This window comes from Syngnathus floridae, chromosome 16, assembly GCF_059516105.1.
Source record: "Syngnathus floridae isolate MCC-2025c chromosome 16, RoL_Sflo_1.0, whole genome shotgun sequence".
Classification (NCBI taxonomy): Eukaryota; Metazoa; Chordata; class Actinopteri; order Syngnathiformes; family Syngnathidae; genus Syngnathus; species Syngnathus floridae.
Window position 1 is genome coordinate 2916550 of NC_142428.1, and position 23281 is coordinate 2939830.

The 23281-nt window shown below is 46.8% G+C and overlaps 2 protein-coding genes across 6 annotated transcripts; both read left to right on the forward strand.

Moving 5' to 3' along the window:
- Positions 1-119: 119 nt before the first annotated feature.
- dcaf5 (ddb1 and cul4 associated factor 5) lies at positions 120-4830 on the forward strand. The gene is made up of 9 exons (XM_088400551.1): positions 120-517; positions 1212-1355; positions 1438-1474; positions 1546-1685; positions 1754-1883; positions 2103-2316; positions 2901-2967; positions 3036-3157; positions 3222-4830. The coding sequence occupies exons 1-9, from the start codon at positions 310-312 to the stop codon at positions 4338-4340; spliced, it is 2181 nt and encodes a 726-aa protein (XP_088256677.1). The 5' UTR covers positions 120-309; the 3' UTR covers positions 4341-4830.
- Positions 4831-6961: 2131 nt separating this feature from the next.
- Positions 6962-23267, forward strand: actn1 (actinin, alpha 1). 5 transcript variants are annotated; one of them, XM_088400550.1, is made up of 22 exons: positions 6962-7358; positions 14636-14750; positions 14829-14948; positions 15625-15711; positions 15780-15867; positions 16708-16786; positions 16887-16968; positions 17340-17425; positions 18659-18751; positions 19063-19293; positions 19417-19564; positions 19647-19797; positions 19903-20011; positions 20094-20234; positions 20311-20493; positions 20564-20698; positions 20781-20960; positions 21039-21185; positions 21774-21854; positions 22003-22068; positions 22328-22486; positions 22573-23267. In XM_088400550.1, exons 1-22 carry the CDS (start codon positions 7260-7262, stop codon positions 22729-22731), a joined length of 2739 nt encoding a protein of 912 aa, XP_088256676.1. In that variant the 5' UTR covers positions 6962-7259; the 3' UTR covers positions 22732-23267. The 5 variants fall into 5 exon arrangements, with proteins under 5 accessions (XP_088256676.1, XP_088256675.1, XP_088256672.1 ...); XM_088400549.1 differs by lacking the exons at positions 17340-17425; positions 21774-21854 and adding an exon at positions 17844-17929; XM_088400546.1 differs by lacking the exon at positions 22003-22068 and having other exon boundaries at positions 6963-7358.
- Positions 23268-23281: the final 14 nt, after the last annotated feature.

Here is a 23281-nt window from a genome sequence, read left to right on the forward strand (position 1 = left end):
ACAGTACAATAATTTCATAAATGTTTGCTAAAATTATTCAAATTTTAAAAGAATTAAAATGCACAATGAGCCGATAAATATGTATTTTTTTGTCATCTTCACGGTGGTGTTGATGCAAGTGGGAGGAGGGACGCTAGGGGGAGGGGGGTCCTCCACTCCAGCGACCGGAGTGGGAACCCTTCGCTCGGACTGCCATATCTCCACAGCCTCCGCCACAACAATGAGCACCACGCCGGGCTACGGGTGTCACAAGTTGGCCAGCAGATGAAGAGTGTTCACGGAGCTTGGTAGTCACCCACCACCGCTGTCATGAAAGAGCTGAAGGGCTGCGGTATGCGCTCTTCGGTGGGCTTTCTGTCCCGCCGCCGGTTGACGGGGCATCCGCTGATGAAGGACGAGTTCCAGCGGCGCAGGTTGGCCGGTTGCACCAGCCTGTACAAGAAGGACATGCTCGGACACTTTGGCTGTGTCAACGCCATCGAATTCTCCAACAACGGCGGCGAGTGGCTGGTGTCCGGTGGGTAACCCATACCCGGGCAAACTTTGCTAGCATGCACGGCTGCTTCGTAGTGCTAGTTAGCTTAGCATGCTAAGACAACTAGCAACCTAGCATTCTAGACTTTCTTACGTTTGCCCGTTAGCTTAGCTTTTATAACGTCAACACATTGACTTCACATGAACCGGGCTGTGGGTGTTTGTCAGCCCGGCTGGGTGAAGCTCTTTATGCCGCCCCAGAGTGCTCTCGTAGCCGCCCACGTAAGCCGCCATGCTAGCATAATAGTGTTTTGACGTGGCTAATAATAATCGTGTGGGCCTCTTGGTAACATGACAGGCATGACATGTAACCATGTCGACTGGTTTATTATGATGATAAAATGATTCAACACAAATATTGTTTTAATTCATTTATTTAAGTAGAAGTGAAAAATAATGCAGCCTGAACTTTATGGCTTTGTACCTTAACTTCTAAACTTGACTTCCATCTATTTAGAGATGGCTGATGTGCTCAGTGTATGTTTTAATACAAATACTTGAGTAAATTCAGACTGGAACTGTTTTGACTCCTCATGGAGAAGTTAAAAAGTACAAACTTGGACTTTGAAGTTCTGATAATGTGTTTAAAAAAGGGGGGAAAGGAGAAGTCGTGATTCATATCATTTACTTAAATAGAAGTTGGAAAATCTGTGGCGTCACGGATTTGTTGTTTGCAGGCGGAGATGACCGGCGGGTGCTCTTGTGGAACATGGAAGAAGCCCTCCACGCTCGCTCCAAGCCACTCAAGCTGAAGGGAGAACATCTGTCCAACATCTTCTGCCTCGCCTTTGACAGCAGCAACAAGAAGGTCTTCTCAGGAGGTAATGTGCGGCGGTGGAATTCCATTTCTGCCTTCATTTCGACATCACCGCTGACGTTTCTGTTTTTCTTTCTTCGGAACAGGAAACGACGAGCAGGTGATTCTTCACGACGTGGAGCGGTACGTCACGGTAGTAATTAGCCTGTTAGCTCGTGATGAAAACACACAATTGTTTACCGCTGCTGTCACAGGCGGGAGACGCTCAACGTGTTCTTGCACATCGACGCCGTGTACAGCCTCTCGGTCAGCCCCGTAAACGACAACGTCTTCGCCAGCTCGTCCGACGACGGCCGCGTCCTCATCTGGGACACGCGAGAGCCGCCGTACGGAGGTATCGCGTGATCCGTCGTGGTGCTCTTGCCCACAACGTGTATTTTTAATGTCCTTTACCATCTCCAGAACCGTTTTGCCTGGCCAATTACTCGTCGGCCTTTCACAGCGTGATGTTTAACCCGGTGGAACCTCGTCTGCTGGCCACCGCCAACTCCAAAGAAGGCGTCGGGCTGTGGGACATCCGCAAGCCACGCAGGTAAGAACGTCATCCCTGAAGATGAGTCCATCATGATTTGATTGTCCACTAATTGTTTTGCTGTGCCCAATGGTACCTCAAAGTGTCCACTAGGTGGCACTGTCTCCCTATTTAATGTTTTCAAGCAACAAGGTGTGAATGGAGTGATGACATCACAGCCATCAGGAGCTTAAGAGCATTTCTGTCATTAAATAGCGTCCTGCTAATTGTCGTCCTTAGCACGCTGCTACGCTACGGCGGCAGTATGTCGCTGCAGAGCGCCATGAGCGTGCGCTTCAACAGCACGGGCACGCAGCTGCTGGCGCTGCGCCGCCGCCTGCCGCCCGTCCTCTACGAGCTGCACTCGCGCCTGCCCAGCTTTCAGTTCGACAACCAGGGCTACTTCAACTACTGCACCATGAAAAGCTGCTGCTTCGCCGGAGACCGCGATCAGGTGGGGCGCCGCCGCTCATGGATCTCGTTTCAAATCACAAGTTTAAGATCAGTGACATTTTCGCATGATCGATTAGTCAGTTTGTACTTCTCCTTTGTATGCAGACATTTTGTTTTGAGGGTTTAAAGAAAAAAAAAAAAGTCGCCCTTTTTTTACGTGTCTCAGCTTCTCTCCACGGTGACAACACAGAAAAAAAAAAAAACACCCACGCAGAGACAAGGCCAATGTTTCACCGGGAAAATAATAAAACATTTTCACATGATTGGAAGCGGCGGAAGACTCCAGCCTGATACGCAAAGAGTCAGAAGCGAAGGTCAATTGAAAAGATTTGTCTGAAAAGTGACATCTTGACTCTGTTGTGTTCACGGGAAGACAAATGAAGAAGAAAAATAAATCAACCCCGCTAGTCTACCATCCTCACGTCGCCCACGTGTTTACTGGCGGCCTTCACACGAGCCTCAGCTGCTTACAAAACACGGCAGCAACCTTTGAATTCGGCGAAGACGCCGCCAGGAAGCCGCTCAAATTCGATATTCACACTGTGAGTTTCGTACTACATCCTGACCCGGTTTGTGTGTCCTTAGTACATCCTGTCCGGCTCGGATGACTTTAACCTCTACATGTGGAAAATCCCCAAGGACCCCGAAACGGGTGAGTTATTCGGTGACGCCTCTCTGCGGGAAAAACGACGACTTCTGCTGATACGTTTGGCTGTGCAGGCGGACGCGTGGTGAACGGCGCCTTCATGGTCCTCAAAGGCCACCGCTCCATCGTCAACCAGGTCCGCTTCAACCCGCACACGTACATGATCTGCTCCTCCGGCGTGGAAAAGGTCATCAAGGTGGGTGAAGATTAATTAGATATAAATTTCGTTTACAAATGAAGTGTTGTGTGTGTGCGTCAAGGTGTGGAGTCCTTACCAGCAGCCCGACAGCCTGGGCGATCTGGACGGCTGCGTGGAGGACACGTGCCGGAGCCTGTACACGCACGAGGAGTACATCAGCCTGGTTCTGAACAGCGGCAGCGGCCTGTCACATGACTACGTCAGCCAGTCCATCCAGGAGGACCCGCGCATGATGGCCTTTTTCGATTCGCTGGTGCGCCGCGAGCTGGAGGGATGGAGCTCCGATTCGGACTCGGACCTGAGCGAGGACGCCATCATGCAGCTGCACGCTCGTGGCCGTCGCCCCACCCGAGCGGCGACGGCAGCGGTGGCCGCCGCCACGGGCGTGGACGGGGCTGAAGTCGGAGCGGAGGACTCTGATAATTCCAGCTCGGGAGGGGACGACGAGGAGCGCTCCAGGAGACCGAGCAGCAGGCCGCCATCTGTCTTTTTGACAAACGACGACTCCGATTCGGACAGCGCGTTTTGGCTGGACCCGATGCCGCGCCCACGCTCGCCGAGCCCGCGCGATTACGCCACCTTGTCCATCCCCTCGTCCACCTCGCCCTCACTGCCCGCCGGCGCCTCCAGTTCCTCGGCCAGCGCCTCCAGCTCCAGCAGCGAGGACGACGAGCGGCGCAGTGCCGTGCGGCGGCGCAACGTAGCCAGGCGGCAACGCATGCGCGTGGCCTCGCGCGCCGGCGAGCTGACCGACCCCGCCGGCCAAGCCCTGTTCTCCGCCATCGACTCGTGCAGCTACCCGTCCATCTCCATCCACGACTTGACGTCCTCGGAGGAGGAGGCGTCGGAACGAGACGGCGGGAAACGCCGCCTGAGCCTGTCGGATTTGGTGTGCGGCAGCCCGGTGATGTCGCCCGAGACTCGGGAGGACGCGAGCGAGCCGGCGGCGGCGGGGCGTCACGGCAGGACTGAAGCCATCTCGGACGATGGAGACGGAGAGGCGGAGACGAACGGGCGCCACCGAGACGCCGCCGCCGGACAGCCGGAGCGCGAGGCTGGCGTGGCGGAGGCGGCGGACACGAGGACGGGAGAAAAGCTCAAAGTAACCACGCAGAAGCGGACTCATGCGGGATCAGAAGAGGGTGAGTGCGGCTCCTCAGAGAAGAAGCTCAAAACATAGTCGACATTTTTCTTCTTTCCAGTCGGCATTTCCTTTTTTGGAGGTCATGTGACTTTAAAAAAAAGACAGGAAGTGACGTTTGTGATTTCTCTTTTTGGTAACTCATTCACTAATTACTACATTTCTGTGGAATCTTTGGGTTGAGTTACTCCATTTAGACAAAAAAAAGTTTTTCTAAATGTAACTCTAACTCATTTTGATATACTTTCATGGCGCAGAAATTGATTAGGGACATAGGGAATGAGTGAATGATTCCCAACACTGCCATTTTGTTTTTTTTAGTACCAGGAAGCAAAGTTATTGATTTGGACACGGCGCACAAAGTGACTTGCCATTTTATTTCAAGTGTTTGACGTCAAGCGTGCACGTTTTTTCTTTTTTCATAATGTTGAAGGCGTCAAGAAGAACGCATTTGTGTTTAGAACATTACCAGACAGACGTGTTGTTTTCTGTCAATAAAAGGACTGGCTCATTCTCCAGCCCAAACTCCTTCTTTGGCTCTTTCGTCATTGGAAAATGATCATTTCCTGGCGGCGTTTCCTCGATGACCTCCTTATTCTCTTAAGAAACTCATTTTGACTTTGCTTGGATTGACTTTTCTTCCTTCCTATACCCTTTTAAAATCCGTAGCTCGACTGGAATTATCTGCTTTTCACTGTACTTGTTAAAAAAAAAAAAAAAGTAATTTAAAAACTGTTTACATAGCCTGGCAGAAATTGTAAAATGTGTGTCTTTGCCAAATCGCCCCAATTAATTTGCTGTAATGGAAGCATTGATCAAAGTTGTTTACAATGGCTTCCGTGCAGCTTGTTGGGACTTATCTGCAGGAAATGGACATCCTCAGTTTCACCCTCATGACTCCTCTGGGACGCTCATTAATACCCACATGCTCGAGGCTTGTTTACACTTTTTTCCCCCTTCAATTTGTTGCATATTTTCCTTTTTTTCGTCCACTCTTCTACAATCGAAACCTGATCCCACGTGTAAAGCTTATATTAGCTCGTACATTCAAATTTGGTTGGCATATATCCAGCAAAGGTAAACTGGTTGTGCATGCTAGTCGCGGCAGGAAACGCCCTCCCTTCGTCATTCTAACAATAACAATGCCAAAATTGCAGATTCATTGTAATGGAGAGGTGAGATTTCCATACCACGTAATCTCTTAATTTTAGACTCTCGTGGACTCTCTGACCGTATTCGTTTGCCCACAAAGGCATCACAAGTCAATGGGATCATCATCATCCCATACAAGGCCAAGCGTTCCCCTTCCCAAAATGACTGGAATACCTTGGGAAGCTGCCAGTGAGCTCAGCACCGGCAGAAGCGGACTCCATATGTTTGGAATTCTGAAAATAATTATATTTGTCTATATCCTTGATATGGAGCTCATCAGTACGGCATTAATAGTTATTTGCAGAGGATCAAAAAATATGAGCTTTGTATTATTTTGTATTGCAACAAGCTGTGGAGTCAAACCGTGACATCACTTTCCCAAACATTTATCTCTTCCCCTTTAGAAGTTTGTCCATATATAGAAGAGCAATCCGACTCTGACTGGGGCTCTCCCCGCCTCACCTCAGTGAGGAAAAGGAGGAGGAGGAAGGAAAGGAGGACGAGTTAACCTTAGAAGGCAGAGCGACCTGCACGCTGTCTGACTTGAGACTGACTCACCTTTGCTTCTCGAGGTTTCTCTGTGTGTGTGCAACATAGAATAGCCTAGTAAGGTGTTTCTGGTATATGTAAAGCTGCTACGCCTCTTCTGGGACATTCTTGACAATCTATTCCTTGACTGGGTGTGTTTTTGATGGCATCAGGGTGCTCTGCATCTTAACACGTCGGCCCTAAATCTCACACAAGTGTACAAGTGGGGTGAAGCCCGTTAACCCTAAACACAGGATACATCTTTTGTCATAAATGTCAAGTACTGTTATCAATATTAGATTAGCAAATGATCCTCTTTTCATCTACAAAAGCATTATTATAAAATAGTATAATTTGATTTGGAATGAGTGAGCAGCAAATGTATTTGTCATTGATGAATTGACAGTTGCTAATTGCTAATGCAGCACAGTGTGAGACGCGCCCAATGTATTAGCAATGCTATGTAATTTTTGACGCACAGCTATGATTTTTGCATTTACATTTTTATTTACACTCTTTTGATTGACAGCGTCCATCAGATGCTTGTTTTGTTTGCTCTTCACCTTTATTAATATGTAAAAAGTAAATGCTATCGCTAGCTTGGACCCTTGCTCCGTACCTAATGAGGTGTCCTTGTGTGTTTATTTTACCATTTTTTAAAATAATGGTCACTAATTAAACAAACATATTTTATAATGTTTCAGTTTTCCAGGCCGTCGGTGTCCTTTTACAAATCCGTCTCACCTTCTGCTACATTTAAATCACACTTGTTTTAGGCTAATTAGCCTCAAGTCGCCTGTCAATCACACTTGGAAGTCAAGCTTGGGCGGGAAATCTGCGGAAAGCCTGATGGATGAGAGCCCAATCGGCCAATCAGCGTCAAGAAAAGGCGGGATCACCCGCCCAGGCTGTCCAATCAGCATCCTTCTGCTTCGCCCATGGATCCCATTCGTCTGTTGCAAAGTTTTTTTTCTGTCTCACTCCCCTTTTTTCTGTCGACCTGGCTCTAAGCGAAGCCTCCCTCTGGGGAACTGCAGAGCCGAGGAGGAACAAGAGTTTTGCAGGAAGAGAGAGAGAGAGAGCGAGCAAGGGGAAGCCGGAGGCGGACCGTCGAATCTCCCCCCGAACACACACTCGCCGTCTCCAGGAGGAGGAGGAGGAGGTGAAGAAGAAGCAGCGGACTGAGGAGAGGCAGCCGGCGGACGCACACGCACATAATAGGGAAGAGAAGCCGAGACAGACACACAGGCTGTTTGGCACTCACGTCACCCCCACGTTATGGATCATTACGACGAAGACCAGGTCTACATGCAGCAGGAGGACGACTGGGACCGGGACATGCTCCTGGATCCCGCCTGGGAGAAGCAGCAGCGAAAGGTGAGGAGCTCTCAGTCGCTCATTTCCGGGTTTACAGGCGCACAAACTCATCTCTTCTTTTCCCTTTTCTTCTTCTCCTTTATACTTTTTCCCTTTTCTTCTTCTGCTTCTCATTATCCCCAACTTCAAACACCAATTTGATATGAAACTCCGATTTGAGCCCCCCAATTCTGGCTTGAGACCCTAATTTGAAACCTTAACTCTGTCTTGAAACCCTCATTTGAAACCCTAACCCTAGTTTGAACCCCCAATTTGAATATCCAATTTCTGGCTTCAAAGCCCAATTTGAAACCCTAATCATGGATTGAAACCGTAATTTCTAAAATGAATCTCTGGTCCAATTCCAAATTTGGAAATTCAAATTCAAACCCACTCCTTGTTTGAATTGAATCCATGACCACTTTCTCTGACTCGTACTTTTAAAACCTAAATTTCTTTGGAAACCCCAATTTGAAAGTAGAATCCTCGATATACCAAAATCCTATTTAGAAACCCTAACATAATCTTGAAAGTTTAATTTCAACCCCTAGAATTTAGAACTCATTTTTTTTATATTGGAAAATATTTCCATTTGGATCATGTTTCTGTTATTTATTGTAAAATTGGCCAAAAAGTGCCTTCAAATTAGAATAAATAAATTTCTCAAGATAAAAAAATAGCACTAATGGAATAGTATTTGTGACACAAGTATCGGGTACTGGTAGATTCTGCCGATACCAATACATTTGTAATTAATTTTTGAGCGATTTTTTTGTTTAACTTTGATGTGTAGTACGCTTTGATCGATTTAAGTTGTGTACTGAAGTGCAGCATGACTGTTCAAGATGTGTGTGGAACGTTACGGTGGATTACAAGATGTGTGTGTGTCGGCTCCATTCAACAGCAATTAGTGCTGCAACAGGGACTCGAAAAGGGGGGGGGGATTCGAGTGTTACACTGGTGCACCTTTTTTCCTGCAACAGATGTCAGCCATGCGCTTGGCTGCATTAAGTCAATGATTACCCCCCCCATTTCCAAAAACATGTCATCTGCTGTATGATGAGATGTGGATTAGCAAAGTCTATCCTTGACTTAATTTGTAGAGGGGGGGGTGATGGGATTATCCTTGACTGTGACTTCCTCAGCCCTCCACACACTACCTTTCACCCCCTCCTCCTACTTTATAGAAAAAAAAAGGGGGGGTGAAGAAAAAAAAGATGTGTGGAATCTGAGCAAGCGCTGCGGTTTGGGCCGGGCTTGCGTTGAGAGCGAGCGTGCCCAAAAATGGTAATAATCTCGCCCCTTCTCGCCGCTTGCTGCTTCTGCTGCTGTTGGAAAAAGTTTTTCAAACCCCCCCCACCTCCTCCTCCTTCATCCAGTTTCTTCTTGCTTCTGGTTTCCTGCGTGATGTCATCCTCTGCTGCTACCGGGGAGAAGCACGGCGCAGAGACACCCTCAGGTGTCACGACTTTTTTTGAAACCCTAATCCTGGCTAAAATTGAAACCCTAACCCACATTTGAAACCCTACCTCTGGGTAAAAACTTAAATACATTGGCCTTTTTTGAAACGCTAACCGTGGCTGCAGCTAACGATTATTTTAATCGATTAGCAGTTGACCTTTCTAATTTGAAACTTTAAACCTGGTCGCCTACACGACGTCAGCCGCTCTTGCTACCTCCGAGACGCACGCCATATTGCCGTCGTCAGGTGTGAAGTGCAGCATGCACAAATGTGGAGAAGAAAAAAAAAAAAGCAGCTGGCCCACACGCTTGTCACCTTCTGAATGTTTCATTGGTGTAACTTACATTCTCCTGGCAGCTGTGCAACTTCTCGGTCCAGGGTTGCAGTTTCAATCTACTGGTAGATGGAATCAAGGAAAATATCGCAATCGCAAAAACAAGTCGTGTGTGCTTGGAGCTTTTCCTATCCGTAAGAAAATATCACTTTGAGATGTGAGAGGGAAGAAAAACATGTTGTAAGCTGGAAAGAAAAAAAAAAAAGTTCTGTAACATGAACTGTTGCTACAAGTGGTAATATGAACTAGCTTGACAAAGAACATGGATTCTGCTGATTTGAAGAATTAAACTTTGAGAGTAGTTTGCACAGCGACACGTGCATTGTTAGCTGTCACGCTCTTTTGTCAAGCGGCGAGGCGATGCAAGGTGCATCATGGGAATGCAGGAATGTGATGACGGCAAGTGTTTTGTGGACCAGCGTTTTTTTTCTCCACCAGCAGTGAAACATCACAGTCTTTTGTATGCTAGCTGAAAAAACAAAAATGTATGTTTGAATATCATTCCATTCACAAGCTACTATTTTTTTTTTTCTCCTAAATAATCGTCGGTGGTATTTCTCGTTTTACGCAACCCCGTAACCGTCACGCAAGCGAAGACAAGTCACCGCACAGCCCCGACGGAATGGAGAAATATGGCCGCCCTTAAATGGGAGTGTCATGATGCAACAGCGGTGGATGCTTCTTATCTCCTCCGCGTGGCCTTTTGGGAATGTAGGTGTGGTACGGAAGCGTTTAGGGGAGGACAAAAATAAAATGACAAACCTGGACCACAGCTAGAAAACCTGAAAATCGTCTTTTTATGCAAAACACGATGAGAAGGAGATATGCAAGACTGACAACCTGTCCCTGGCTATGCAAAGACATTAAGATTCCAAGATAAGCATCCTCGTACTTGCAGCTCACGTCGGGACACGTTTGGGAATCCAAAAAAAAAACCCTAACCCTAACCCAATCTTCAAAGTGTATTGTCCTGACCTGCAAAACGGGAATGTTTCAACTGACTAATTTCAGCTGTATTTGGTGCTAATGGCTGCTTAATTTCTTTACTGCCGATATAATCGTCTTCCCCAGAAAAAAGCCTGAATGCAAATTGTCCCCGTCTCCAAATTTAGATGCTAGCTCCCGGCCCGGCGCGTCATTAAAGGGTCATTAAAACAAGTTGGGTGCTTTGAATCTTAATCGCTTTTTGTGACTCCTCATCTGGAGTTTGTTCAGCACACATTTGAACCGGTTCTGAAAATGTGAGCGTACCCACAAGATAAGCTAACTTGGCTAATGCGGTAGCTGCTGGTGATGGTGTAAACAGATACGCAGGTAACCCGACACACCTTTTGCGTTCAGTAGAATTTAGGTGTGTGTGTAGTGGGGGGGCGGAGCTTTGAGGAAGAAGAGACAGTGAGTTCTTCAGGCCGTTCCTTTGTCTACCTTCTTCTCCCTTCACTCTTTGGATGTTATTTACTTCACTTAATTGGCTTCTTGTTGCGTTGCGGCAAACTGCCGTCCTAAAATTTCTGCTGACGCTGCAGCTTTAGAGAATGGGAAGTTACATCGACCTTAGATAGATATGAAATCGAAATAGGAAGAAACTAAAGGTCAGGTCACTGTCCAAAACTTGAGCATTGTAAATAAGCTAACATTAGCTAGCGGCAGATGCTACAAGGCGTTATTAGAACCCCCAAAAACTTTTCTATTCATCAACTTCCTCCTCTGTTTCCTTCCACTTTGCCTCCTTTCCCGCGCTGAATAAAAGAAAAAAAAAAAATGTATGAGTGAGTGGGCGTCGGCCGGCGCGCGAGGGAAAGTTATTTGCTGACATTTCGCCCGAGCGTGTCGAAATTGCCCCTGCGGCCTTATCGGGAATAGCGACGCGTCAGCTCTGTTTGCTCTCTGAGTAAACACACGGCTGCTACGTTGCGTTCATGCCACTGACTGGACGGGCCGGGTGCTCTCACTCACATTTTTCAGACTGGGTGGGAAAAAAAAAAAAAAAATCATAAAAGTGACCATCCATCTATTTTGTCGTAAACCGAGGGGCCAAAACAGAAGGTGTGGAATGTTTTTGAACTTGCCAAGTCAATCTCCAGACTCGGTTCCCATTAAAAAACAATAAAATAAAGCTTCTCTGTGGTTGTTTTTATGCTAGCCTTTAGCCATTATGCTAGTCATTAGCATCTCCCCTAATTCATGCTTCAGACATTTTGTGGAATTGATCATGTTGTGCCAGGCAACCAGCTGCCTATTATTTTACTTCCGAGTTTATGGTTATCATCACAAAATTTACTCGTACCAAAACCTCCCATGCTAGCCGGGCTAGCCGTTAGCTGTTTTGCTTTTGGCTAGATGCTGTCACATGCCCCCAATTCTGCATCTGTGCTGTTTTCACAGCGCAACGACCCGGAAAAAAGGACAAAAAAAAGTATTTTGACGCTTCCATATCCCGAGGCCGTTTGTTCTTATTTTCCGAGCCAATATTGAATGTGTGAATTTCATTCCGCGGCGGCTATTATTGATCAGACTGCGCGATGGAGTGGATCCCCCTCGCGGGCTTTTTGTAATGCCAACTGTGTCTGTCTGCACTCTTTATTTGTTTATTTCCGACATTACCGTTAAAATCGTATGAGAAATGCACAAATATTGCATCATAGGTAAAGTACACGAGCGGACACAGTGACGGGAAGTACTCGTAGCTTCAGTAGTCATGAGTCAGCTAGCGCTCGCCGCTTTGTGCCCGAGCAAGCATTTTTTTTTTTTTTCTCTCGCTCTCTCTCTCGCCTCTGCTGACCGTCACCTGACTCAGCCGCAAGCCGCTCGGCCACAAAGGAGGCTTTCAGCACGCTTACTGTACTCCATTCGAAAAACGCCGGGATCCAGAAACTTCCATTCGCTGGATTTACCCCGAAATCAGTTGACTTTTATCCGAATAGTGTACAGAACATTTTACTCAGGGCCAGAAAAGCTCTGGCCGTCTCCCAAAAGAGTCATCATTCACCCTCTCTCTTGTCTCCTTCCTTTAAAGTGAGAACACACACATGCATTTCCATCCCGTGTGTGTGTACACGTGTGTGTCCTAGGCAACGGGTAGGAAGTGTGTTTCCCTGCGGCTGGCTCGTAAGCGTGATGGAGTGCGTCAGTCTCTCAGGTGCAGCATCCATTGACGCAGACACTTTAAGTGCAAAAGTGCCAAATCAGCACAATCTTTCTACATCTCCTTGGCAGCGGCTCCCGCTACGCCATTTGTGTGTGTGTCAAGTGTAATTGTGTTGCCAACAAGGCCGCTTTTGTCAGCGCCGCACGGATATTTACCGTCGCTTCTCTCTAATGCATATTCATGTGTGTGTGTGTAACATGAGATATCGACACGTGCTAACAGCTAGCCCGCTGGTCGCTGGAGAAAACAAAACAAAAAAAAAGGAACAAGTAATGGTGAGGCGGTTGCCATGGCAACCAGCAAAGCCTCTCCAGCCTCAAGGGTGCCCGGCATCTGAAAATACGTGTCGGAGCATTTAAGCGGCGCCAACGAGGGTCTCAATGAGTCTCCGACGCGCCGACTGAAATTTTGAACTTCAAAATTGAACAATCGGGCCTTTTCCTGGATTGCTCCGACCTCCTCCATTTTCCCGGCCCCTCTTTTTTCCCCCTCCCTCGCTCGCTGGCAGCTGACCATGTGTCAAACTTGAGATTTCTTCTCCAGCCGTCGAGCGCCGTCTGAGTTTTTGCATCCAAGACTCGACGTCAAGCGAGTTTTTATACGAAACTGGAGATTCATCTGACACCAGATGGCGTGTATTTATAGAAACTACATACACGTGGCTTGCGTTATCTCGGAATACAAATGTGTGCAGCAAATCAGTGAGCGAACCAGCTTTATAAATAATCAAATAAATAATCAAATTAATCCAGTCCATGTACAGTAATTGCAATACATTAAAAATGATCGGTACCAGTTTTCTCAACTTCTATCGAGCCAAGGCTAATATTTTACTTTTTTTTAAACTCGCTAATCGGTGATTGGCTCCAAAATAATAAATGATGGATTGATCATCAACCAGGCCGATTCATTCGATTTTGAAGCCGATATTGTTCCTTCTACTAAAAAGAAATAGTTGCTCCAAATTTCAGGTATCGGACTACTTTACTACTAATAATCGTGCACACAAAGAGTGGAAATTTGGCCACACTGTTAAAAAAAAAAAAAAAAAAAAAAGATCTTCCTGTGCATCAGTCCCTGCCAGCAACATCTGACTTCCTTTGCTTAGGCCTGTTGAACCGCTACGACGCTTCAACTGGCAGGAATGAGTGAAGCAGGAAATATTTCTCGAAGCCTGGATGATTAATGAAGGGAGGAGCGCAGGAGTTTTGAAATCAGCTCACAACTTTTGCGTTTTAATCAAACCAAACTTACAAGTTACAAGTACCTCTGTGTGTTTTCCGCGAGGGGGGGGCGTGTGGATGTATAGCACATACTACGGCGTGCTCTTGACCCCTCTTAACGCTCTGGCAGGCCTCGTTTTTTGGGAGGTGACGAATCGAGAGAGAGAAAGCAGGCTCACGTTTGAGCCGGCCAGATGTTGTTGTGTTTTCGCTTTTCTTGCACTTGCGCAACAAGCGAGCCCGCCCGGAGGAGTTTGGACTCGGTGGTCAACAGAAAACTGCACATTGAATTAATACATGAAAATAAACTCATTTTGTTTGTCTTTTACAAAGTTAATAAAATTAAAGCACTTTTGTTCTAGCTGGGTTGTGATGGTTTGGTGCAATCTTGCTAACAACCAAATAATGACATAAAAAAACCAAAATATTAAGGAAAAAAAACTTTTGAAAATATTGCAAAAATATATAGAAATGCAACGGAATGAGCAATAAAAATAGACAAAAATATTTTTGAAAAAAAGATGAAAAATTAATGATAAGAAAATAAACAGGAGACAAATATTAAATCGTTTCAAAAACAATAAAACCATATAAAATAAAATTACACATTGGGAAAATCTGAAAAAAAAATAGGACCAAAAATGATTTGCTTCTGTGTTGATTTTTAATCACACCCTCTTCGGCGTATCCCTCCCCATCGAATTAACTGAAAGCTCCCCATCGCGGTCGCCGACCCAAACATCCAAGAATCAATCACAGGGCGTGTGCCCAGCACCATAAATCTTTTCCAGTCGCTTCTATCCTTGGAGATGAAACACCATATAATCTTTTCTCTGTTCCTTTCGACATCGGTCGCGCTCCGCTTCCTTTCAGCGGCTAGCGCGTGCCAGTAAAAAAGCCAAGTGGTCGCGTAAACTTCAACCGATGACGGCCGCCTTTTGAAGGGATGACGTTCGACTGATGTTAGCGCCAACAGCGCCTTCGCTACCGTTTTGGGATGAATTGCTTTAAGTCTCGTTCTAGTCCAAAAAACACATTTCTAGGATCTTTAGGAACCCGAGGAACCCATTTAAAAAATTTGTACAGATTTGATATCAGTTCCTTAATTTTCTTTTTTCATTTCTTCCATAGACGTTCACAGCTTGGTGCAACTCCCACTTGAGAAAAGCCGGCACGCAGATCGAGAACATCGAAGAGGACTTTCGGGACGGTCTGAAACTCATGCTCCTGCTCGAGGTCATTTCGGGTCAGTGATTCCCACCCGCTTAGAGATATAGAACCACGCAGATATTAAAAAAATATCCCATCACTTTCTCCCATGCAGGGGAACGTCTGGCCAAACCCGAGCGAGGCAAGATGAGAGTGCACAAGATCTCCAACGTGAACAAAGCGCTGGACTTCATCGCCAGCAAAGGTGTCAAGCTGGTGTCCATCGGCGCCGAGGGTGAGCGCCACGCTTGAAAGATATTCGGTGCAATTATTCGATCAGATCCGAGCCAGACCGACATTCCAGACGGATTACGCGCCTGGAATCCCTCGTCCATACATCTCATCAGGGAGCTGCTTGGGATTTTAAGGGGGGGGTTGGCCGTTGCCCTTTCAAATGGCATTAACGGGATTGATCGGTCGCCTCGTGTGTCAAACCGGAACCGACGACTGTTTTTAACCCTCGTGGCGCCGCGTCCATGCGTCCACCTTGGAAGCGGCTCCTGAGCCGCCTGATCCTGATTGGATTACTGCGATTTATTGAAGACGGCCAACCTGTTGGGAAGGATTGTCGTTACGAGTAACACAACACGGAAAGAGGAGCAGATAGCGCCGCTCCATTCACACAGTGCTCGTCATCGCTGTCAACGACTTGTGCAGCAGCAGCCGAAAAAAAAAAACCCACACATGTTGAAAATTTTATTTTAGATAAAGTACTATTTATTATTCTGTCATTTTCACATTATAAAAACAAACTGCTGACACGGTTCACACTTTTTTGCTTCACTTCTATGGACTGCTCCTTCTGCTGTTCATGCCTTGGCCACCTGGGGGCAGTATAATACAGACCAAACAGAAAAAAAGCAAGTTAGAATCAAACTTTTCATTTCAATCACTTTTTGAATGACCTGCAGAAATTGTCGACGGCAATGCCAAGATGACATTGGGAATGATCTGGACCATCATCCTCCGCTTTGCCATCCAAGACATTTCCGTTGAAGGTAAGTGTGAGTGCTTAGCGTAATTATTAGCGGAGAATCATCACGAGTGATCTTCTTCCCGACTTCAGAGACGTCCGCCAAGGAAGGCCTCCTGCTGTGGTGTCAGCGCAAAACGGCGCCCTACAAGAACGTCAACATTCAGAACTTTCACATCAGGTCAGAACCCAAACATTTTATCCGCTTTGCTACTTTCTTTGTCTGGATTTCTCCTCAAACGCACACAGGCAACATTTCATAATGTTTTGACATCTCGAGTGACTTCATCGTCTAATTATCTCCGTCTGGGCTGAGTGGTTCACATTTTTACACAACATGCTTGTTGGCTTGATTGGATGAGAAGCTGAACTGCAACTAACCCGGGGCGAGAGGAACATGACGTGACGCCAGCAGATGAGTAGTGTTAACAAAAAGCTGTGGTAAATATGAAAAGAGAATTTAAAGTGAAAAAAAATGTTCTCTACTCGGCTGCGTGTCTCTTGAATCATTGATGGCTGTGGATGAAAGGCGAGAAGAAGAAAGGAGGGGGGAGTCAGATCACCGTGAGGGGTCCAACATGGGGTGAGGGGGGGCGGTTCTGGACCCTTTGATGCGGTCTCTGTGACACCTGAGATGTGAGGCAAACAATAGATTCTTTATTATTCTTTTTACGTTTGAAGCACAGCGTTCATTGCCGCTTCAAAACATGCCGTCAAAATGTAATCATTTCAAAGTCTACATTCACCCAGAAAAGTCAAAGTTTATAATTGATTCAAAATATCATACTGCACAAAAAGAACGGAAGCACGCCTCAATAATAAAAAAAAGGATTCAAAGATGAAAGCAGATTAGTTTCCATTCAGAGGACCCAAAACAAAACCGCTGGAGGCCATTTCTCTATGATCATATTCCAGTGTGGCCATTTTTTTTTTTTGGGTGGGATTTGATGGCATTTCATCATATTGGAAGAGCATTTCCATTTCAGATATGTTCTAACAAGAAGTTTCCTTTTGTCTTCAGTTGGAAAGATGGTTTGGGCTTCTGTGCGCTTATTCATCGGCACCGCCCGGAGCTCATCGACTACGGGAAACTACGCAAGGTGAGAGGATGCTAAAATGTTGGTCGGGCGGGCAGTACCATTATGATTTGGGGGTAGGGGGTGAAATGGGATGACGCCAACTGTTGTTTTCTGTCATCAGGACGACCCCATGACCAACTTGAACACAGCCTTCGACGTTGCCGAGAAGTACTTGGATATTCCCAAAATGTTGGATGCAGAAGGTAAAAAAAAAAAGATTAGCATTGTGTATCGTTTCAAATTGTCATTCTTACCGCCAATCATGTTTAACTTTCAAAAGTTACTGGATTGCAGGGTCACATTTAAAACCAATTTACATAACCCTCCATCACCGACTTCCTCCTCCTAATGATTTGGCAGCTAGGCTGGGCCAAGATGTGCCATTTTCAAGCAGACTCCACGGAAACAATGTCAAAGCTCTTTAACCAATCGAATCCTCCCTTCCAAGCACATCTGGACTTGTTGGTGTATGGCGATGGATGATGCTGAGCTAAAAGCTCTTCAATGACAAGTCCTCCCCTCCCTCCACCACACCTCTCTTCTCCCCCCTTCCTCTCCCCCTCCTCCCCCACAGACATTGTGGGCACTGCCCGTCCGGACGAGAAGGCCATCATGACCTACGTGTCTAGCTTCTACCACGCCTTCTCGGGCGCCCAGAAGGTATCCGTGGATGCAGCGTCCTCCTCCTCTTCCTCTTCCTCCTCCTCCACTCTCTCACCTTGACTTTTTTTTACCCCTCAGGTGTTTTCCTGACACTTTCTCTCTGCAGCGCACAATCCTCCCTGCAGGGGTCACACTCACTCTGCATGTTTTCAAAACGCATGATTTTTTTCTCCGAAGCTCTGGTCTGCCTCGCTGTCGTGACAGAATATCCCCCCAAAAGTAAACATTAACATATCACCGCAAAATATAACATAGCGTGCTTCTCTTGAAGTCAAAAACAGCAGGCAAACCGGAGCTCCTCGAGATTACACCCCCTGCTGGCCGTTTTTGTCCCTGCACACTTTTACTCTTTCTCTCTCCTGGTTTTCTCCTGCTGCTCCTCTGTTCCTGCGGCCTGTTCCTGTTCCTGCGGCAGATATCATTAGCACCTTGAGGCCAGACGAGAAGGCCGTCATGACTTACGTGTCGTGTTACTACCACGCCTTCTCGGGCAAGCAGAAGGTGAGCAGCCCCAGAACACTCTGAAATCCCCAAATGGCGCCGACCCCGCGTTTCATTCAAAAAGTCCTGAGTGGTTCGTTAAAAATTAAGATCGGACAGTTTAGTCGTTGACTAAATAGTGATGCATAGCAGACATTCGCAGCTGTCGGCGTATTTTCCAAACAAGGGCTTGTTTCCTTCTAAGGAGTCATGGCGCCTGTCGAAATATGTGAGCAGTATGTAAATATTGATGAATACGGAGCAATAAGTTTCACCGCATGTGGCTTCGACTCAAGCTCCACTAGAGCATCCATCTATCTTTGTTTTGTTGTTCGGTCTCCTCTGCGGTGCCTTGTCGTCATGGCGACCATGATGCAGAGGACATGTTCAAGGTGGCAGATGAGCTTGCAGCCTCTGTGGAGTGAAAACAAAAAAAGAGGGAGATTTAATTTAGTCATAAATTTGATTCGAGGTTAATTCGGCATCCATTTTGGCTCAAATAATCCAATCGGTCAAACCGAGATTGTCATTGATTTTCCACGGAGCTCTTCGCTTGGCTCTCATTGGTTTATGCAGGTGTACCTAATGACGCGGCCAATGGACTGACCTCACGCACAAGCTTTTCTTCTACTTTGGCTGCACTGTTTGGCTCCTCTGTTGGGAATTTCAAGGATGGAGCTTTTTTTTTCTTGCCACTTTAAATTAAATCTTGAAAGGAAAAATGATGATGATGAATGTCTGATGTTGTAGGCGGAGACGGCGGCCAACAGGATCTGCAAGGTGCTGGCTGTCAATCAAGAGAATGAGAAGCTGATGACCGACTATGAGAAGCTGGCCAGTGATGTGAGCACAACCCCGCCCCCACGCACACACCTCCTATTGCCCCCTTCCATCACCCCCCTCCCTCCCCCCACCAAACTCACCCTGGGGTGTTTGTGCTCCAAATAGGCATCAGTACAAACAAGTCCATGATAGAAGAAGAAATGATCGTTTCTTATGGTCTAAGAATTCACAAAAATTAATTTTTAACACTATTCTTATTTATTTTCACACACATCCACTTGCCCCACCTCCTCTTTTCCCACCACCATCCTTCATTTTCCTTGCATGCATCTCAACCCTTCTCCTTCCACACGCACACGCTTCTTCTTCAGCTGTTGGAGTGGATCCGCCGCACCATCCCATGGCTGGAGAACCGCGTGCCTGAGAACACCATGCAGGCCATGCAGCAGAAGCTGGAGGACTTTCGAGACTACCGCCGGCTACACAAGCCGCCCAAAGTGCAGGAGAAGTGCCAGCTGGAGATCAACTTCAACACGCTGCAGACCAAGCTGAGGCTCAGCAACCGGCCCGCCTTCATGCCCTCCGAGGGCCAGATGGTGTCGGTGGGTTTCGCTTCTGTCCAAATCCTTTGTTCATACCTCAGGAAACTAGAACAGTGGGTTCTTATTTTTTTTTACATTTCATTCATTTATTTGCTGAAAAGATTCAAACCCTCTTCCCCGCAGGACATCAACAACGCCTGGGGCAACCTGGAAGGCGCCGAGAAGGGCTACGAGGAGTGGCTCCTCAACGAGATCCGCCGCCTGGAGAGACTGGACCACTTGGCCGAGAAGTTCCGACAGAAAGCGGCCATCCACGAAGGCTGGACAAAAGGTACAAAAGTGGCAGATTTATATATTTTTTTGAGGGCTCACACGAAACCCCCAAAATTGAGACTGAGATGATCCCCGTGCAGGCAAGGAGGAGATGCTGCAGCGCAAAGACTTTGAGACGGCGTCGCTGTCGGAAATCAAGGCATTGCTGAAGAAGCACGAAGCCTTTGAGAGCGACTTGGCTGCCCATCAGGACCGCGTGGAGCAGATTGCGGCCATCGCGCAGGAGTTGAAGTAAGTCGAAAAGCGTCCAAAGGCTAGCCTGCTAACATTAGCTTTAAAGCCAAAGACCATCAATCCGAGCTACAGAAAAACGAAAATATTTTTGTTGTCTTCCAGTGAGCTGGATTACTACGACTCACCAAATGTAAACAATCGCTGCCAGAGAATTTGTGACCAGTGGGATGCCCTTGGAGCTATGACCAAGCAACGTAGTGAAGCTCTCCAGGTGAGTCCATTATATGCTGTGGACGTTCTCATCCGCTCTTTAAGTGGATCAAATATTTTAAAAAAATGATGGTGTTCAACAGAGAACAGAAAAACTTCTGGAAACCATCGATCAGTTGTACCTGGAGTTTGCAAAGAGAGCAGCTCCATTCAATAACTGGATGGAAGGCGCCATGGAGGATCTACAAGACTCCTTCATAGTCCACACTATTGAGGAAATCCAAGTGAGAATCCAAAAAGAAGTCATTATTGAATTGTTTTTGCGTGATCATCTCACATTCCAGTACGTATGTGCCGCAGGGACTCAGCACGGCCCACGAGCAGTTCAAGGCCACGTTGCCCGAGGCGGACAAAGAGCGCCAGGCCATCCTGGGCATCCATAATGAGATCGCCAAGATCATGCAGACGTACCACGTCAATATGTCCGGCATCAACCCTTACACCACCATCAACCCTCAGGAGATCAACGCCAAGTGGGACAAGGTAACCACGAGTATCATTAAATAAAAGTGCAGTTCAGGATAGCGACGTGTGAACGATGATGACCTTGCAGGTACGACAGCTGGTTCCTCAGCGTGACCAGGCCTTGATTGAGGAGCACGCCCGGCAGCAGAACAACGAGCGTCTGCGGCGCCAGTTCGCCAGCCAAGCTAACGTCATCGGGCCTTGGATCCAGACCAAGATGGAGGTCAGTCTAACGACCAGCCTGCTCTTGAATAACCTCACGTTCTCCTTCTAATATTTTGCTCCTGTGTGTATGTGGAGTGCAGGAAATCGGTTACATCTCAATGGAACTGCACGGCACGCTGGAGGACCAGTTGGCGCACCTGCGGCAGTACGAGAAGAGTATCGTCAACTACATGCCCAAGATTGAGCAGTTGGAGGGAGACCACCAGCTCATCCAGGCTGCGCTGATCTTTGACAACAAGCACACCAACTACACCATGGAGGTAGCTAGCAAGCAGCTAGCACTGACCATAAGAACAGAGATGTAAGGAAACCAAAACGCGTTTGTGTCATGTGTTCAGCACATCCGTGTGGGCTGGGAGCAACTTCTGACCACCATCGCTCGTACCATCAACGAGATCGAGAACCAGATCCTGACGCGGGACGCCAAAGGCATCAGCCAGGAGCAGCTTAACGAGTTCAGGGCCTCCTTCAACCACTTTGACAGGGTCAGTCGCAATGCCAGGATGTTCTTGGCAAGTGCTGGCAGCTAACAGCGGCTAACTATCTGCTAGCCAGTTTATTATTTGTGCTAGCGGCTAACATTAGCAGCACGAGAACAGAGTTGTTATAATATTTAGTGTGTTATATTATAAAAATCTGAATATATATTTTAATGTTGATGCCGGGGTCACCACACTGCCTTACACACTGCACAGTAACGCCTGAGAATGCCCTGGCCAAGCAACGTGTGTGTGTTTGTGTGTTTGCATTTATGTATTTGTATATGTATTGTGTTTATCTCTGTTTGGTTGTGTGTGCGTCTGTACACTAAGCAGATGTGTGTGCGCCTGTGTATGTTTGCGTGTCCGCATGTATGCGAGTGCGTGTTGACCCTGCAGATGCTAACCAACCTCCAATATGTCTTCTCTGTTGTGTCTCCTGCATGCCTTCCCCACAATGCATGATGTCACCCACACCTCACCTTCAATCATTATTGTCCGAATGCCCCCCACCCCGCCACCCCCCCACCTGTCCTGTCACGGCTGTTGCGTGTCGCTGCATGATGCCCCCCCCTCACCATCACCCCACGCCAGGACCACTCTGGCACGCTGGGGGCCGAGGAGTTCAAGGCCTGCCTGATCAGCCTCGGCTTCGATATCTCCAACGACGCCCAGGTACTTCTTGAACTCACCTTATTGTTTTGTTTTTTCCTTTTTCCTCCCTGCTTTTCCTTTCGTCCTCTTTCGACGGTTTCCCCTTTGCTTCCTTCTCTTTTTTTCTGTCTTTTTTCCCTTTCCCGTCCGTCGCTCGCCCCTTATATAGAAGAGAACGGGAGTGATGGATGCAGACGACTTCAAGTCCTGCCTTATCTCCGTTGGTTACAATCTGGTAATGTTTTTTTTTTTCTTTTTTGGTTGCTTTGAGAAGACTGCGTGTGAACAGGTAACACGTGTGTCGTATGTTGAACACAACATGCCAATTAAAGTGGTGCGATTAGCTAGAAAACAATTCACTGAAGAAATAACAAGCAAGCTACCAGGCAAACTAACTAGCTAGATAACTATTTTATTTGCTAACTAAATAACAAGCAACCGTAGGCATCGTGTAACTATGGATGTGTTTGCGGATGTTTGCATGTACATTGCAGGGCGAGAACGAGTTTGCCCGCATCATGAGCATCGTGGACCCCAACCGAATGGGCGTGGTCACCTTCCAGGCCTTCATCGACTTCATGTCACGCGAGACGGCCGACACTGACACGGCCGACCAGGTCATGGCCTCCTTCAAAGTCCTTGCAGGAGACAAGGTACGTCAGTGGATGGATTATGTATGATCCTGTCAAATCAATATTTAAAAATATTTCCTTGAAATTATTAATCTGGTTCTCAACAGAACTACATCTTGGCGGACGAGTTGCGGCGGGAGCTGCCCCCCGACCAGGCGGAGTACTGCATAGCCCGCATGGCCCCATACACGGGACCCGATGGCGTGCCCGGGGCCCTCGACTACATGTCCTTCTCCACCGCCCTCTACGGCGAGAGCGACCTTTGAACTCTCTCCGCCGCCCCGCCCTTTACCCGCCCACTTTTTTTTTTTTTTTTTTGTACGTCTCTGGCCTTATATTGTTTTGTCCTCACAAGTTGCGTTCCTTTGCTCCCCCCATGCCAAGCAGTTTACACAGAGAAAAACGTGTTATGTTTTTATTTTCTTGTTGTTGTCCTCGTTCATAAAGATATAAAGTTAACATATTTTATAATACTGAACAAAAAAAAAAGGTATTTTTCTTCACCTGGTTAAGAGTGACAGATGGAAATTGTAATAAAGAAAAATTGCTTTCATGTTGTCTGTTTATTCTCAGCTATTTACATAAAATATATTATTACAGTTATCAAACACAATAGGTACAGATTTTTTGTGATTTCTTTGGGGGGCATTTTTGTGTTAAAATAATTTTCTGAGACAAAAAGTGGCACCAAATATAGAACTTGAAGCAGTCTTTCTACAAGGCAGGATTCGCAAAGCAAAATATCACATTTTTTGTGGTCTGCTACTGCCATTTTGTGAATAAATTGCTGTTTCTAAATAGATATATTTGTCTTTA